This window comes from Rhineura floridana, chromosome 6, assembly GCF_030035675.1.
Source record: "Rhineura floridana isolate rRhiFlo1 chromosome 6, rRhiFlo1.hap2, whole genome shotgun sequence".
In the NCBI taxonomy this organism is placed as follows: domain Eukaryota; kingdom Metazoa; phylum Chordata; class Lepidosauria; order Squamata; family Rhineuridae; genus Rhineura; species Rhineura floridana.
In genome coordinates this window covers 131,378,516-131,397,012 of record NC_084485.1, presented here as the reverse complement: position 1 = coordinate 131,397,012, position 18,497 = coordinate 131,378,516, and the positions used below count along the sequence as shown (strand labels likewise).

Genomic DNA, 18,497 nt, shown 5'->3' with positions numbered 1-18,497 from the left:
CTTTCTTAGCCACAAAAGTAACTGACCAAACTTTAACTACTCTCTCTCTCTCTCTCAATTCTGAGCCTAACCTACCTTGCAGGGTTGATGTGATATACAATGCCCAAACTCATTTGAGGAAGGATAAGATACAAATGTGATAGATGGATGGATGGATGGATGGATGGATATTCACCTGGGTTCCCCAAAGAAGAATGACTGGCTGTGCTGTGAGACATAGGAGGCCAAGAAGGGAAGGATATTAAGGCTAGGAAATATCATCAATTAGCTGTAATATGTGGTTGTTGTTTTCATTTCATAATTTACCTTTTCAGGAATTTAAACTTGATCCAAGAGCAGGTCTTCGAGCCTTACTCTCAAAATCTTACTCTCCCAGCCTCATTGCTAGCCTTTGTAAGCAAAGGTGCCACCAGGGCAGGACTATGGGGCAGAAGCCCAGAACCCTGCTCAACAGAATGAGCAGGAGAGCCCCCAAACTCAGCAGGGCTGGCTTATTGCATATTGAAGTAAGTGCAGTAAAATGCATTACCATCTGAAACAGGGAGGGCTGTGTCAGACCACATAAAGTAAGCAAAGTAATACACTTTGCCATCTGAAGAGGAGGGCCTTACAAGTCCATTATGTCCAGAATTTAAAATTCCCTGAGAGCCAGTGTGGTGTAGTGCTTAAGGTGCTGGACTATGACCTGGAAGACCAGAGTTCGAATCCCCACACAGCCATGAAGCTCACTGGGTGACCTTGGGCCAATCACTGCCACTCCGCCTCAGAGGAAGGCAATGGTAAACCCCCTCTGAATACTCCTTACCATGAAAACCCTGTTCATAGGGTCGCTATAAGTCAGGATCGACTTGAAGGCAGTCCATTTCATTTTTAAAATTCCCTATAGAAACAAAGTTTGGATCCCACCCCTTATTCACTCTTTTTGTCACTCTCTTCTTCCTTTTCCTCTTCTTGCTTTCCATGGCTTGGGGAGGGGGCACCGCATGTCCAGATAACACACATCCTGAAAACTGTTTATATTGCTATATCCGAAATCCTCTGATCCAATAAATAATTCTTACTCATGATTAACATTTACACAGCACGTTCCAACGTACTTCACCTACATTATCTCAGCAATCCCTACAACAGCAGTCCCTACAACAATAATATAATCTCCACATTGCAGGAAATTATAAGAGAATAATAAGCTTCTCTGTAAGTTTACTACAGGCAACTTAGGAGACATGGGCTCCATATGCAGAAGGCACCAGGTGGCGATTACAAATTCTCCTTGGTTAAACTGAAAGAAACCATCAAGTGTGAAGCAGATATCCATCCCGTTATCAAGCTTTGCACCCTTTCAGATATTTTGCTGCACACACTGCATCATAAAGGAAGAACACTAAATCCACTTTCCTTTATTATTCCCCCAACTGGTCTGGAGAAATATTATTTTTCTTTTCTTTTGCTGTTTTTTTATTGAATTTGATGGAATTTGATGCCCCAGTCCCAAACAAACCCACAAAAACTTGGCTAGTATACACTGAGTGGGCAGTCTTCTACTGAAATAAATGAGCCTGTTGTGCTCTTGCACACCTTCTTTTCCCCGCCCCAATCCCCACTTCAGTTCAGTGGAGCCTGTGCAGGAAAATCTTCCACTTAGTCAAGAGATCTGAACACCAGGGATTGCAGCTAAAAGTATGCTACCATGTTGTAATCAATGTAAACAATGGCAAAAATAAACATTTTGGCTACAGTACTGCTATTCAGTATCTATATATCCCGTCCTGGACTCCTAGAAGGAAGGGCAGGATATAAATTTGATAATAATAAATAAATAACAGCTATTTCTATTTGTCTGTCTGGATTTCTCTCTAGACATCATGCATGCATACATACACATATGCATATATATTATGAACATGCAAACACATAAAACACAGTTACATAATTACAATTGGAATAAATCAACGTATAACCTTTCCTCGTATTTACAAATTACAACTGATATAATTTAAAATATAAATTATGAATCATAGCAGCAGTGAGAATGCTTTGAATGCATTCTAAGTTGTGCTCCTGTTTTCTGAAATTAATAAAGGGGGATCAAAGTCTCTCAAATTATTCTTGGCTTTGTATTCCTTCAATGACTCGTGCCATTTCAGTGAGTTTCGACATCATGGCAAAGTATCCTGCTCTGTTAACCCATTATAATAGCCCCTCGGTGTGTGCAACTGAAATAGCCCAAGCAGATGTAACTTTGTTCATTCCCATTCATCTCATGTTACCTTCACCTCTTTCATCTTGTTTTCCTTGCCTCTCCCCCCCCTTTCCTCTGATGTCTCTCTTTCATGCCACACCCCTCAATATTCCTTCAGATTATCAGTTCCTGGCACATAGACCTGCCTCTGTAAAGTGCCAAGAGCACTGATGGCACTGCAGAAATGAACATAACAATCACCATCATTGTAATATCATCATGTACATAGTGCTCTCTTCTTTCAAATATCTCCTCAAAATCCACCTTTTTTGGCGAAATCTTTGGCATAGCCTTTTCCTCCAATTGTCAACTCTAAGAGCTGCTGTCAACGCTTGCCGTATCTGAGTCCTGGGGTTTTGTAATGATAGTCTCAAAGGAGAAATGAGATTAGAAGCCACTGAATTCTTCTCCAAGTTTGGTTTAAATCTAAGCCTGAGAAGAATATTTGGCTTCCCACCCACCAGCCTTCCCTGATCTCTAAAACACCCTCCCTGACCCTCCCCTGATAACCAGAACACTCTCCCTCATGAAAGATGTACCGTATATTCCGGCGTATAAGACGACTGGGCATATAAGACGACCCCCAACTTTTCCAGTTAAAATATAGAGTTTGGGATATACTCGCCGTATAAGACTACCCCTGCTTATGACATGCAGGTACTTAGCAGGAAAACTGTCACTTATAAACTTATAAATATTAATATTTGGATTGTCCAGTTGTTTTGTTTTTGTGCCTAGGAATTACCACCAAAAACTGGGGAAAGATGTGAGAAATCTTTTTTTTAAAAGCAACATTAAATGCCTAGACTCTAGTTTCCAACACTATGGAGTATTTATTGATTAAGAGAATTTATATCTTGCCCTTTTGCTGTTAAAAACAGAGCTCAGCACAGCTTACAAATATAGTAAAAACAATAAAAATACACAATCAGAGAAAAACAAGCCAAAATGTTAGGAAAAGGAGTCTTTCATACCACATGCTCAGTTCTAAATACTGTTGCAGCAAGTTTTACAAGTTCCTCCAGTATTCCACTGGTGCAGGCACTCAGACATTCAAAGTACTGTATGTTTCTTAGGTTTTATAAAAGCAGAGCTTTGCTTAACTTAAAATTTCTTCTCCCTTTGATAACCACATCTACACAGGTTCCACCTCCATACTCAAAATGAAACTGAGCCTGGAAGTGTACAACAACCCCACACATACCTTGCTAATTCGATTATCAATGCCAGGATGTCTGTCTTATCGACTACTCTCCTGCTCCCCCCCCACACACACACACACCGGGCATCATGAAAGACCCAGTCCTGGGCTCAGAAAGAAAATAAATATCTGGTCCTCTTCAAAGTATTGATAAGCCTCTTGTTTTAATTGAAATAATAATTATAAATTCTTGTTCTTATCACTAATGGGAGTTAATTATCTTGCATATGCTGCTGTTGCTTCTATGGCTGTAACGGAGTGAGGTTAAAGATAAGTGAAATGCAAATAGGAAAAAAAAATACAGAAGGCAGTAACACTTTCCTAAATGTAATACCATACCAACCACAACAAGATTCCTATAAGGCAAAAAACTAAGCATCTCACAACCAGTCAGGATTCCTAACCAAAAACCAAAAATATGATAAATGAAGAAATATTTATATAAGCATAACTATCAAATATATTTATAATTTACACAAACTGTAAAGATATTTATAGTGCAATCCTAAATTTATTTATTCAGAAGCAAGTCCCAGGCTTACTCCAATGGGGCTTACTCAAACAGGGACAGAAATGCAACCTCAAGTGATAAGCAACTTTATTCACACAACCCAAAATTCCGAATCATGCCACTTTACACTGTTTTGCAACTGTTTATACTTGTTTTTATGGTTATTGGATTTTAAATGGCTTTATTTCTTGTTGTGAGCTGCCTTGGTTTCCAACCCTACCTCACAGGGGTGTTGGAAAGACTCCATACACACACGCACACACTGCAGATATATAAATACATACAGCCCATATAATAGTTTATTGTCAAACCAATTGGTCATTGGAGAAAAATCAGTATTAGTTTTTTAAAAATCAGTATTAGTTTCCTACAGAATAAAAACTGCAATACCTAAGTAAGCCCTGCCTACTTGCTTTAAAATAGGACTGGGGGGGGGGCAGAAAGAGAACACAAACACAATTCTTTTTTACATTCACTCCAAAGTCCCATTGATTTTCAGCACATTCATAATCATGTCTACTCAAAAGTAATTCCTACTGAATTCAACAGGATTTACTCTGGACATATGGGATTAGCACTGTTTTTACCCCCAAAAGCAACTATTGGGAAGGTTTTCAAAACACTGCCCAGGATCTGACTCCTACACACAACAGGGGGAAAAACTGAAATGTATATACCTACCCAATTTATGAGATTTTCAGATAAACAGGATGGGAAACCACCATTTTCTGGCCTCGCAATGAGGTTTTGCAGACACTGCCACCAAACAAACACTTCACTGATTGGCTGAAATCCTGAACGGGCAGGGTTAAAGCTACGAAGTGCTATAAGTAGTTTAAAAAAAGATTTAACCGGGGGGGGGGTGCCTGACGTTTTTATATATATCTCGAGAACCGCACCACCTAGAAACTTAATTTTTTTTTAAATGAAAGCTGAGAATCCGGGCCACCTAAGGGGCTAGCCAGGCGCCGGATGGCATGCTTAGAATCCGGGTAAAACCCGGCTATCCGGGCAATATGGCAACCCTAATAAGACGACACCCGGCGTATAAGACGACCCCCGACTTTGGAGAAGATTTTCCAGGGTTAAAAAGTCGTCTTATATGCCGGAATATACGGTACCAGTTGGTGGCAAAAGTAGCATCACATGGGGAGAGAAAAAAAGAAAGATCCCTTCATTCCTCCCTCCCTCTCTGCTGTCCCGACACATAGAATCGCACATGATTATGATGCTCGCACGGCCGGCTGGTAAGACTTTGAGGGGAAGAAGGAAGATGTTTGGGAGGTCTTGACTGGCAAAGAGGGCCTTTTTGGAGATTGAGGATAGGGCTGACAAAGAGGGAGGGGTACCTTCATTTTCCAAATGTTGGATTAGCTCAGAAAACATGGCTAGTTCAGAAATAATCTGGCTCATTTCCAAGCTAATCCAACACGAGTTTAACTGGGGAGAAAGCTCACCCAACTCTTAATTCTAGCTAAGCCAATGTGCAACACAATTTGTTCCCATTCATCACCTTTGGCACTCCTTACTCTTTCTCTGTAGCCTTTCCAGCTGTCAACTGTAAATTGTAACCTCCTTGGAGCAGGGGCCTGCTGGTTTCAGAACTCTTGTTATTTTCCTGTTTCACGTGGTTAGTATTCAGCCCTAAATTCACTTAAGTGTTGAAGTCATCCTTTTCTCCTTGCAGGAAGAGAGATTCCCCTACAAATTCCTTGATTTTCCCTACTCAGACCTGCCAGTAGTAAATCTGCATTTGCAGGAGTCAGGTTGGCAGCTTTTGTTAGTTTTTGATGCTTTCTAGCATAGTGGTTAGGGTAGTTGTAGTTGGACTACAACTTGGGAGAGCAGGGTTTGAATCCCCACACAGCCATGAAACTCACTGGGTGACCTTGGGCCAGTCACTGCCTCTCAGCCTCATGAAAACCCTATTCATAGGGTCGCCATAAGTCGGAATTGACTTGAAGGCAGTATATTTACATTTTTTAGCTTCTTTTCTAGGAGGGGTGGTGATGGAGGCAAAGTAGCTTTTGCCTTTGTTTGGGATTCAATTACAAGTGGTGGGGGTTGGCTTTAGCAGTCTGCCTTATAATGAGTCAGACCTGTGGTCCATCTAGCACAGCATTGTTTACACATGGTTGCAGCAGCTTTCCCGAGTTTCATGCATGGAGATGCAAGGGATTGAACCAGGGAACTTCTGCATGCAACACAGGTGTTCTGTCACTGAGCCATGGCTCTTTGTTGCAGAACAAGTATATCTACACTTCTCTTTATCCAGTTTTACCTGTTTGTTGCTGTGCCACTTCTCCTAGGGAATAGAAGCATTTCTAAAGTCATAAAAGATGCTGGAAATAATAAAGTAAAAACAGAAGGCACAAAAGCACTGTGTCCTAAATATAGCCTAATGTCAATCATTTAAGCTTGGGTAGCCAATCACAATACCCTTCCACTGTGCCTAAGGATTTTCGTAGTGCTAAATATGCATCATATGAACTGGAAGTTATTTTAAAAAAACATCTCGTAGTGATTAGTTTTAGAACAACACTAGTTCAGCATGCAACTCTCTCTCTGTGTGTGTGTGTGTGTGTGTATTTTGCATGTTAGCAGCTGATGAAGGCGGAAGCTGAAACGTTTTGTTAATACAATAAAAACTTCTGTTTTGTTAATCACAATTACATTTATATATATATATATATGCACACACACATACACACTTGATATCTTTCGGGTCTGAGAAAGGTTCTGTTTAAGTTAACCTGTAAAGCACCAGCTACATATATGACCCTATATAAATTATTAACAAGGCTGCAATCCTAAACACACACACTTAGCTGGGAGTAAGTCCCACTGACCTCAGTGGAATTTACTTTTGAGGAAGCATGTGCAGTATTGTGATGCAAATATAAGATTTCGAGTGAATGGACAACATAATGTTATGTACTTAGATTTGTAGCCTGACCTTGCTCTTAGCCTCAAGGTGGGCAGCACCAATTTTTGATCTTCTTCATGCTTCTAATAATGCAGATTACTGTTCCATCCAGTTTCCAAATGGGCAGGGCCAGTGCCAGGCATCACTGGACTCTCATCTGCGGCACCATAACCCGTCACCCCATACAGTCGATGTGGGGCTAATAAGCCTGCCTGTGCACTCCACCTATCTGTTGTGTTGTGTGAATGATGTGCATGCATAGCGCACATGGCTGCTAGCAGCCAAGATTACACCCCTTAGGGAAGCTCCCGCTGCCATCTTGGGTGATGGCAGGTGTGTGCGTACAGCTCACATGGCATTCACACTGACAGGAGAAGTAAGTGGGGTGTGCAGGCAAGCTTATTGAAGCCAGCACTGTCTGTATTGAGGGGGTGCCTGGGAGCTCCCTTTCCACAATTCACGGGAGGGTCACGTTGCAGGATCTGACACTGACACAGATCATGAAATAAGAGTGGCACCCTACCACCCTAAGGAGGGGCCCTTCTGGCCAGGGCCCAACCTGGCCGCCGTCTGGCACCAGCCCTGCAAATGGAAAACTGAGGCCTAGAGATACACAAGGATATCAAACTAAGCCTGAAGCTGAACATGAATTTTTACCCATAGTCCCTGTGTCCAGTGACAATCATGTTGTCTTCTTGCTTAGCAAGAATAAGGGTAGCTTAAACCTATAAGAATGTTCTCCATTCGTTTTTCAGTAGTTGAATTTCCTTACATTGGCCACTGAGTTTGTTACTCATCATTCCCAAACTGTCTGCTTATTCATCCTGTGCTTTCCCTGAGCAGAAACCACCACACCTCTCCATTCCATGCCTTAGACTTGCCAATGCCACAGGAACCTTGTGATCCATTACTGAGTCATTATTATAAAATATAAACAGCCTTAAGTGCTTTGGCAGAAAGGTGGTATATAACTGTCATAAATAAATAACACACATTTTAATAGCTCAGGTAATGGCACAAATGTGAATGAGACATGGATGGAGCATAAGCTTATGTTAGGACTGGTCACAAATTCATGTTTATTTCTTGATTTATCATTACTTAATTACTTAGCAGTGGAATTGGGGAGGAGACATAGCTCAGCTGGAGAACACAAGCTTTGCATGTAGAAGGTCCCAGGATCGATCCCCAGCATCTCTGGTTAAAAGGACTTCAGAGAGCCAAGCAGTGAGATACCCTTTTTAGCTGCTGCTAGTCAGAGTGCAGTGGCCCTGCAGCTGATTCCTTTCTGTCTGAGGATGTTTCACACATTACTTGGTAGCCCACCCAGAGTTACCACCAAACATACACGCAAAAGGGAACTGCAGACAAACAGGGCTCCCTGGTTAATGTCCCAGCATCCTGAAAACATTATGTTTTTCATGTACACTTCCAACAACAGCATCTTCAGTACACATCTTCACAACATGTGTATGGTGGCACTGAGGATGGGGTGGGGGATCTTCTTATGTTCTTAATTCCTGTGTATAGGCATCCTTCCAAGACCGCTCTGGTTCAGAATTTGGAGAATTTTAGGGGGTTTCTTGCCCATGTGGTTGTAAAGACAAGATCCCTGGTGGAACCTCGGAAGCTAGAAGGACTCTGAGCAGGAATGGCAACTTCCAACAGTAAAGGGGTGAGACTTTATTAACCTGTGTGGCTCCTTCTCTCCATGGCGAGCAGAAGCATAATCAACTCTGCAAAATAATAATCATCATCACCACCACTGCTAGTGCGACTACCACAACCACTATCAGGATTTTGGATGACTTTGCTATAACACTGCTGAAAAGAAAATGTAGACAGGTCCCAAATATTGTAGCCCAGGCTCCCCACAGAACCAGTTTGTAACACCAAAAGTGAACACAGCCCACTGTACATGTATGGTGGCCCAGTTCTAGCTTTACTGCTTGCCTGGAACTACAAAACCCTTGGTGGGGATTGGGGCAGTGGGATTGTAAGTGCTGGCCCAAATCATTTTGCTGCCTGAGGCAAAGGATAAGATGGCACCTCTCCTCCATTCCATGTACAAAATCCAACCAGACAGGCACTTGAATCCTTTCAAGAATGTAATTGGGGCAGCATCCTCTGCTGCATTGGAGGGGCACCAAACTAGCTTAGTGGGCAGGCTGCATGGCACACACAGCTCTGTGCGGCAACCCTTCCCCAGTGCTTCTACCCCTCCGTTTCTGCCACCTGAGGTGGCTGTCTCGCTATACCTAATGATAGAGCCGGTCCTGCTGTCAGGCCACCATAGATGGGCTACATGTGACTTGGTATGTTGGGTCGGTCTACAATAGTGTCTTCATTACTACATGACATCAGTTTTAATGGAATAGGAGATGCCACAAGGAATGGAGGTATCATTGGCCCACATTTTATTTACATTACGAGGAACTGTACCTTTGATAAGCTGGACTTGTTCCAGCTTCCAATGCTTCCAGCTGTTCAAAACGTGTCAAAATTGGTCCCTTTGGCTCCATTTTGTTTTGCTTTTATTGTTCTTGTTAAATCAAATCCCCTCCATCATAACAATAATAAACACAATGGATAGAAGAACACTGTGGACCTCATATAAACCTTTTCCAGCAAGTCCTGAGGCATGTCATTCTATGGACCTGTCCAAATAATAAATACACCTTTGTTATTCTTTTATTTTTATTTTTAAGGATCCAGACATCTTCCTTTAAGGCTGCACTACACTGTTGTGGGGATATTGCCCTTTCTCAGGATTTGTGCTGCAATATTAATGTTGCAATATATGTCTTGAATCCCCTTTTTAAATGTGTTGCTTTTTGTGTTGTATATGTTACTTTTTAAGCATTATAATTATTTTTAGAAAATTAAAAAATCATTTGAACATTATAAGACAACCTTTTAATATCTTCGATACTAATAAATACTAAGTGGTGCCCTGCAACAAAATGTTGCAGAATGGAATGCTGGTTGCCAGCCTCCAAGAGGTCTTCTGTATCTTTAAAAGTTGTGCAGGGGGAAGGGAAAATTCCACCTTGTGGTTTTTCCCATTACAGTGTTGCAAGAACACCTGCACTTGGCTGACTTTCTCTTCTCCTAGGGTTACCAACCGTACTCTTTTAAGAGTACATGTACTCTTTTTGAGATGGTGCAACAGCGTACTCTTACTTTTCACTTATCGAAGCCAAATGTACTCTTTTTGAAATGACAAAATGATGGTAACCCTACAACTTCTCCTAAAGATACAGGATCAGGATCAGGCCCTGAAGCTGGCAACCCTACATTGTTTTCATTGAGGAGACAACAGACTCACTTCTTCTGCAGGCCTTTGGTGAAGAGGAAGTATGATATGGAACGTATAGGGACTTTGGAAATATGTAACTGTGGGAACTGCGGCTGGTTTGCTGTAGAGCTTAGAAGATTACTTTTTTAAAGTAATAAATTACAATTACTGTTACATGGTCCTAAAAATTAATAAATTACCATTACAATTGCAACTGCTCTAAAACTAACTGATTAATTATCCTTACTCAAAAGTAATCACTACAATTACACTTAGGTTACTTTTCTAAAAGAACTGAGTGCCTACAAGGTGCTGGCCTTGGCTGCTACACATCTAAGTAGCCTAAAACGACATTAAAAATAAACACACACACACAGAGTGTGTAGTAGAATAATTTTTTTTTATCCATAAGATTAACAGAATGGCATAACAGAATCTCACATCCAACCCTCACCCCAGCAATGGCGATACCCCAACACAGGTATACTTTTTCACTCAAAATAAAATTTTACACTTGAAATGCTGCTTTTACAATACATTTCTGTTAGGGTTGCCAGGTTCCTGGCCTGAGACTGATCCTGTATCTTTAGGAGAAGAGAAAGCCAGCCAAGTGCAGGTGTTCTTGCAACCCTGTAATGAGAAAAACCACAAGGTGGAATTGTCCCTTCCCCCTGCACAACTTTTAAAGATACAGGAGACTTCTTGGTTGCCAGACCCGGCCTCCAAGTGGTCTTCTGTATCTTTAAAAGTCCCTTTGTGGATCTTAGGTAGAGTGTAGAAGACTGGAGTCACACAGAAAAGACTTATTTCAGAAGTCCAGTTCTGGTCATGGGGTCTGCTATGGCACAGCAACACCCACCTAATGGTCAGAGGCAAGACTGTGTGACAGCATCACAATATGCATTTTCCTCCAGTTAGATCTGGCTCATAAACCGGTATACATCAGGGAAAGGGGAGGGAAACTCGTACAGCCAAGCTTCCTTTTATTAGAAGAGCACTCAATGCATGCAAGAGCTCAAGGCTCACTGTAAATTTTTATCATCTTTGCCAGGGGTGTTCCCGGAGAAAGCTCCACCTTAGACCCCTTGTTAACCATGGTTTCTCCTTTTTTTATTAGTTCAGGTTCAGTCTATCCAAGGCTGAACTGGGGCTTCTAACAGTCACCAATACCTCTCCAAGATGTAGGGAGGGACCGTCATTCACATTTCAATTACTCTGCCTGTTCAGGACTATGTTTGCTTGGGGAACTACTTCCCGGATTGGCCTCTTTCAAGGAGGGCGTGCCTCAACTTTCACCAGGTCAGCAAGTTTCCCCTAGCTGGTGGGGTGGGTCATCTTCCCCCTTTCAGTCCCTCTACAACACTCAACAGTACTCAGCAACATTCAACAGCATTCAGGTCCGCATAGTCTCCAAGACCTTGAGCAAACCAGCGACAGCAAGTACAGCAATCCCCCACAACAGTTTTGCCACAAATCTGTATTAAAATGACATAGAGATGGACTCTTACCATGAGTGAAATGGGAGCCCAGAGGAAAGGAGAGAAACGGACAGCAGAGAATGAGATTTTGGAAACAGATCTCTCACTGAACACTGGTGAGGCGCCTTAGCTATCCGGACTCCTCTGCTCCAATCCAGTCTCGGCGTTCACCTGGTGTTCCGATCGCATCCCACTGTTAACACCAGAAATGATGGGGAATTTCAGGTTATTGGACCAGGGGTCCATGAAGACTTTAAAGAACACAGACTCCAGGCAAAAGTAGGCCTTTATTCTATACTTGCATATGCAAGGACAGCTTCCCTAGAGCATCTAGTGAAGACTGCAACATGGCACTGTCTGCATAGATCTTTTATACAGTACTAAGCACAGCATGTGACATCATTTCACCAATCATACAATTTCCTCAAAGCATTACATAAAGGTTACACCTTCCTACAGTATTTCTAAACCAATCAGATAATATTAGGTAATTCTAATATCTAGTTACATGAACACATATCTAGTTACATGAACAGGTAAGCTTCCATTATACGCAAGCATATTTCCTATTCCAATATTCTGTCTACTTGACTAATGTTACCATTATTCTGCTGTCCCACTGACTGATGTTCTTTGAGACCAGTTGCAACCAGTTACTACCAAACACAACATTGTATTATTATCATTGGTCTGCCATGCATACCCAGCACAAGCATATTCCATTGTTTCTGATCAGCCAAGTCTACCCAGCACACCTGTTGTTACTGAAACATGTTCTATACATCTATGGCCTAAGGCAACATATCGATTTATCAAATGTTAATCATATACAGACCTGGTGTTGCTCAAGTTCGAGTGCCTGAAAGTTCAAGAACACCACAGGCCTGTTATTTCATTATAAGTTTCCTATTCATTATATTCCTAAATATATACTTCCTAACTTATATATGTGTGTGTGTCTATAGAGAAATCATATATGGATATGTATAAATTCCCCATTAACTTTGCTTTGCAATATCATCTCTCTCACACAAAGTCCTCTGAGGTTTGAAAGGTATTGGGGGTGGAAAAATGCCTTGCAGTCTGGTTTATTTATATTTCTTTAAACTCTCCTACATATTGTTCAGAGTCTTTGCTACCTTGTTTCTGAGGAGAATTGTGTAAGACGATCCCTACAGAAAAGCAGTCATACAACTCTTTCTTTTAAAGCTTTCTTTTAAAGCTTTCTTCTTCTTCTTCTTCTTCTTCTTCATCTTCTCCTTCTTCTCCAAATAGACGTCTTACTAGGTTAACAGTTAAAATGTGATGGCATGCCTGTGCCAGAAAAATTATTCTGTGTAACTTAAAAGCTCTTTACTAGCTGATGGGTACTTTTCGTATTGCAGTTTGGATGAAACAGATGCATTGAATGGTGTGAGCATGTATCAATGTTTGTCTGATGGTTTGGTTTCAGTATATGCTATGCTGCCACTTTTGTATCTGGGGACAGTTGGGAGTTGTGAAGGCTGAAAATAAGGCTGCATTTCTTGTATGTCCAGGAGGTGATGCCAAGTTACTGGAATAGATACAGAGAAGAGGACACCTGTGAGATTATGGCTCCTCTTCTATGATTAGAAACATTACCCCTTGCATCTTGCGTCGGGTATCAATCAGTGTCAATCAGAGGCAGCAGTTAGGATAAGCCTTATGCAAGATGGGTGCCCTGCCATTTATTTTTATTTTATTATTTATTTATTTATTTATTTATTTGTAAACTTTGTTTCCTGTCCTTCATCAAACATGATCTCCTGGCTGGTCACAACATTTACAATTGCAACAAATCAACAGTAAACTACCAACCCAACAAGCTCCTACGGCCACACTGAAGCATTTGCTATGGAACACTGTGCTGAGTACTGAGGATAATTGCTGATTCAAGTATTGTTCTACTTTGGGAAATTGCACTGTGCGTATGTACAAAGAAACATAGGGCAGGTCTCTAGCATTTGTATTTGGGGTTACGTGTCCAGATCTTTACACATATATTCACATTATGGTATCCTGTTAGCTACACAAATGTCAGGCTGTGGCTTGTATGCATAATCTGCTCCCTCTGTACATGTTCACCAACATGTGAAGAATTAATCTGAAAAGTGACAGAAAATTGGCACCAACTGCATTTGTAGTAGATCATTGACATTCATCTTTCCAAGAGTAAATTGTTTCTTAATAAAGTTTCAGTTTACAAAAATCTCTCCATTTCTGAGATTTTAATTTTGGAAAAATTAACATCAGGCAGGTGCCTTCACTGTACTTTATTAAGCACCTGCTAAAAACTTTTTTGCTTAGGCAAACCTACCCTGATATGTAAAGTTAATATGCACTTTAATATGTAATTTTATTTTATAATATATATTTTTAATTGCTGATATTTTTTGAAAGTTTTAGGTTAACTTGTTTTTAGCTTTTAATTTTTATTCACAATTTTTTATGCAAACTGCTTAGAGGTTTTTACAATGAAGTGGTATACAAATTCTGTTAAATAATAATTTTTTAAAAGTCATTTGCAAATATAACCTTATTTTTTCTCTCCATTCTGTGCCTGTTGATTATTATGTCTCATTATTTTGTTTACAGACTCAGATCAGCCCCAAAGAAGGTTGGCAAGTCTATAGTTCTGCCCAAGACCCAGATGGGCGATGTATTTGCACCGTGGTTGCACCAGAACAAAACCTCTGCTCCAGAGATGCCAAAAGCAAGCAGCTTAGACAACTTCTAGAGAAGGTGAGTGTACTGTACATATTCCTTCATTTTACCCATGCAGGTGCTCATGGAAATATGTTCTTTATCTTTTTTTTAATAATATTTTTATTTTCCAATCTAAAAAGTTTCACATAACCACTCTCTCTTTTTAATGATAAACAGCAGCTCAACCAGTGCCTTACACAGAGGTTGCTGGGTAACAATAGGTAGAAATATATTATGGACAAAGTTTGTAATTTCTCTGAAAGCAGGATTTGTGTGTTCTTCTGAACTGCAATTAGCGGAGCCTCCAGTCTCCCAAATAAGTGTTTTGTGAAAAAGGGCTTCTGTAGTCAAGACCATAAGAATTGTTTTAATAATAATAATAATATTCATAATCATAATCATAATAAATGTGGTTAATCTTTGTAGATTTGTAATTTATTTTGCCATTTTGTGTGTCATATTGAAACAGAAACTATGTGAGGTAATAAATAATCAGGCATTAGTGGCCAGTTTTCCTTTTCTAGCTTTTAATAACCTAAAATAAAATGATGGTATTCAGTGCTATGAAATTGCCACAGCCAATGGCTAACTTAGTAATTCCCAAACTGAATGAAGGAACTGCTGTGGAAAATGAATTTATTAATAATTAAAGGCATCTTCTGGGCCCCCACCAACCACCACACTGGCATCTGCCTGCTGTATCTTTGGCTGATTCACTGAGCTGACCTTGCTTGCTTCTGGTGAGCCTCATCTCTGCCTATGGAGTGTATGGAGGTCATTTAATCACAACTGATGGAGAAAGAATTCTGTTCCTGCCACCACTATTGTGTGGCTCAGATTCATCTTACTTTTCCAAACAGGGAGCTGTCCAGCAGGTCAGGAGTCAGGGAAGCTTCCCAGCTAAAGAATCACTGAGAGCTGAAAAGAAGTACGTGTTGCACTAGCAACTGCTATGAATGAATTGTGCATCTGCTGCAACTTCTCTGGATCGGTTTCAGCTGATGTGGTCTGATGACATGGAGAAGGTGTTTGTGACGATGCAGCCAGCAACATGTCCTCCCAACCCTTGCCCTTCTTGGCTTATTAAAGCTTGTTGATGGGGATTTGACAGAGTGGATCCAGAGTGTGGTCAATGTGTCATTGCAGGAGAGAGTGGTTCCAGCTGCCCTGAAAGAAGTGGTGATCTGACCGCTCTTGAAAAAGCCCACCCTTGAACCATTGCTTTGTGACAACCACTGCCCAGTCACAAATACTCCATTTTTAGGGAATGTAATTGGTTGTGGTCAGCAATTGCAAGTACTCTTGGATGAAACAGATTATCTTGACCCATTCCAATTTGGGTTGACGTCAGGTTATGGGATTGAATCGGCCTTTGTCACCCTGATGGATGACCTTTATCAGGAGGACAGAGGGAGTGTGACCCTGTTATTCTTACTTGATCTCTCGGTGGCTTTTGATACCATTGACCATGGTATCCTTCTAGGCCAACTTGATGAGATGGGTATCAGAGGCACTGCTTTACAGTGGTTCTAACCCTACCTCCAGTGTCATTTTCAGAGAATAGCATTGGGTGATTGTCTTTCAGCCTCCTGGCAGTTGTGCTGTGGAGTGCCACAGGGTACCATCTTGTCCCTAATGCTGTTTAACATCTATATGAAATCCTTGGGAGTGGTCATCAAGAGATTTGGCACCAGGTGTCAGTAGTATGCTGATGATACCCAGCTCTATTTCTCTGTAACATCTGAATCAGGAGAGGCCGTGCAAGTTCTGGACCACTGCCTGGACTTGGAGGGCTGGATGAGGGCCAATAAACTGAGTCTGAATCCTAGCAAGACGTTTTTAGCCTGCTTGCTGCCACAGCTGCCAGTGCCCACAGACACTCACACTGCAGTCCTATACACAGAGGTGGGGAACCGTTGGCCCTCCTGATATTGCTGAACTGCAACTCTGATCAGCCCCAGCAAGTATGACCAGTGTCCAAGGATGATGGGAGTCATAGTTCAGCAATGTGGAAGACCAAAGGTTCTCCACCCCTGCTACACACATTGACCCAGGAGGAAGCTTCACTGAACTCAATGGGCCTTACTCCTGACCAGACATGAAGGAGTAAGAACTGGCAGAACTATGGTGAGCAATTAGCTTGCTGGTGGGCTACACTGAGAAGGGAGTAAAAGATAGTGGTCCAAGATACCAACCTCCATCCCAACAAAATGCCCAGCTTCCAAATGACATTGCTATAGATACTGCCCATCTGAATCCTTCATTTGTTTTTGATGCTGAGAATTTAGGCAGCCAGTCCCCAAGGAATGTATTTGGCCTAATGGCTGCCATGTAGTCTAGCAGGTTAGTGCTAAAGTTAATGTGCCTTAAGTTAGATATGCAAAACAAAATCCACATGGTGCCTACTCTAGATCACCTTGCATAAATTAGCTAGGTGTTCACACACTTTAACCTGTTGCACTTATAACTAGGATGCTTAAAATATTATTAAAAGATTGCATTTATTGCTTTTTTAATGCCTGATTATACAGGGGGTATGATTACAAATGTTCCGCGATTATGGATAGGAATGGTAGGGGGTATGTGTGTGCTTTTTTAGATTAATTCAAACCAAATAAAATGGTGTTTGTTTAGATGCCATGCATCAGAGCATGATATCTTCCCAATCACAGTAGAAGTTCTCAAAGCCCAGGAAAACCCCCACTAGCTCCAGAGATAAGGTGTGATTGAAGGCTAGCCACTAAGTGTACAGTAGTCAAGGGCTGAGACAGTAAGCAAGGGGGCTGTATGTGGGGACTAGTTCTAAGAAATTACTGCAAGAGTGCAAACCAAGATATATTCAGTTCAAAAAGTGGCAATGTTCTGCCACATCAATAGGCACACATAGCCACAAGCCTTTTGAAAAAAGCTGGGTTGTCATGCTGCAATTCCTCGAAGTTTCAGATATTACATTGGCTCAGATCCTGGAGCAGGCATTTAGAAATGAAAGCAATCTGTCTTTCAGAATAAAAGAATTCCTGAGCATAGTAGTGGGCTGGAGGGGGAAGGTACATAATTTAGTTTTAAGATAATATGGGAATGTCTGTGCAGTTGCTCCCATTCTGTGTTTGTTTGTTAACAGATAAAAGGAATGTACCATTTACACTTCTGCACTAAAATGTTCTCAAGGCTTTCAAGACAATTTTACAGTATGAATGTTTTCCATAACCATAGCTCAATGACATACTTGACAGTCATTCTATTGAAGTGAAGTAGATCACCTCCAGAATGCAAAAAGCGTTAGATGGGGCCTGCTGAATCTACCTCATCCAGCATTTTCTATCCAACATTAGCCAGTCAGACATCTCTGGGAAGCTTCAATGGAGAAGCATAAAGGGAACAGCCATTCACCATTATTTGCCTCCCAGAAACTGGTATTCAGACTTAGACAGTCTCTGAACATGAAGGCTTCACTTGGCTCTGGTCTTCTAACTGACCAGATTCTGCTCAGTGAAAGACTTTGTCTTTGTAGTGAATGATTTTGTGAAATTGGAAAAACAGAATTTGTTGATCATGGCTTTTTACACTGAAATATGTATATAGAGCCCAAAGAGCCTGATTTTTTCCTTTATTAAGTACAAGAACAGGCACTGAAACGTTGATATCTGTCTGCTTAATTGATTGTTCTCTGTATGATACTTACAAGGTAGCTAAATTGAATTCCATATGTCTTTAACAGAAATGAATAGAATTTAGAAATTAGTTTAATAGAAATTTGAAAGCAGATGGTCAAGTGAGAACTTTCTTTTGGCTCCTCAGTAACTGTATACTTTTTGGTGCATTATATTCTATTTGTAACTAATTTTCTTGTTCTGTGATTGTAACACATTCATTTATTCAGTTTTTAAAGGCTTGGCTTCAGCTAGTAAAAATTTGATAGATTTATTCTCCGTGAATTTGTCTGTCCAAACATTAAGCCAAGGTGTAGTGTGTTTTGTGAATTGTACCTAAAGCCCCACCCTTGCTACATGCCTTGCTTAGAAGATCTAAAATATTCTGTGCAAACTAGGGCTGAGCTGAGACTACTCATGTTATTTTATGAACACAGTGTGTTTCCAATTCTTTTTAATATTAT

At 40.9% G+C, this 18,497-nt stretch overlaps 1 protein-coding gene across 4 annotated transcripts in view; it reads left to right on the top strand.

The window, feature by feature from the left end:
• Window positions 1-18,497, top strand: part of OLFM3 (olfactomedin 3) — a 61,229-nt gene that overhangs the window by 1,728 nt on the left and 41,004 nt on the right. Inside the window, exons 2-4 of one of the 4 annotated variants that reach the window (XM_061630561.1) lie at window positions 10,967-10,992; window positions 14,284-14,419; window positions 15,256-15,258. In XM_061630561.1, coding sequence (XP_061486545.1) covers window positions 10,967-10,992; window positions 14,284-14,419; window positions 15,256-15,258 — 165 coding nt within the window. Of the gene's footprint in view, window positions 1-8,059; window positions 8,081-10,780; window positions 10,789-10,966; window positions 10,993-14,272; window positions 14,420-15,255; window positions 15,259-18,497 lie in introns of all 4 variants that reach the window. The other 3 variants (XM_061630560.1, XM_061630559.1, XM_061630557.1) reach the window with 3 other exon arrangements.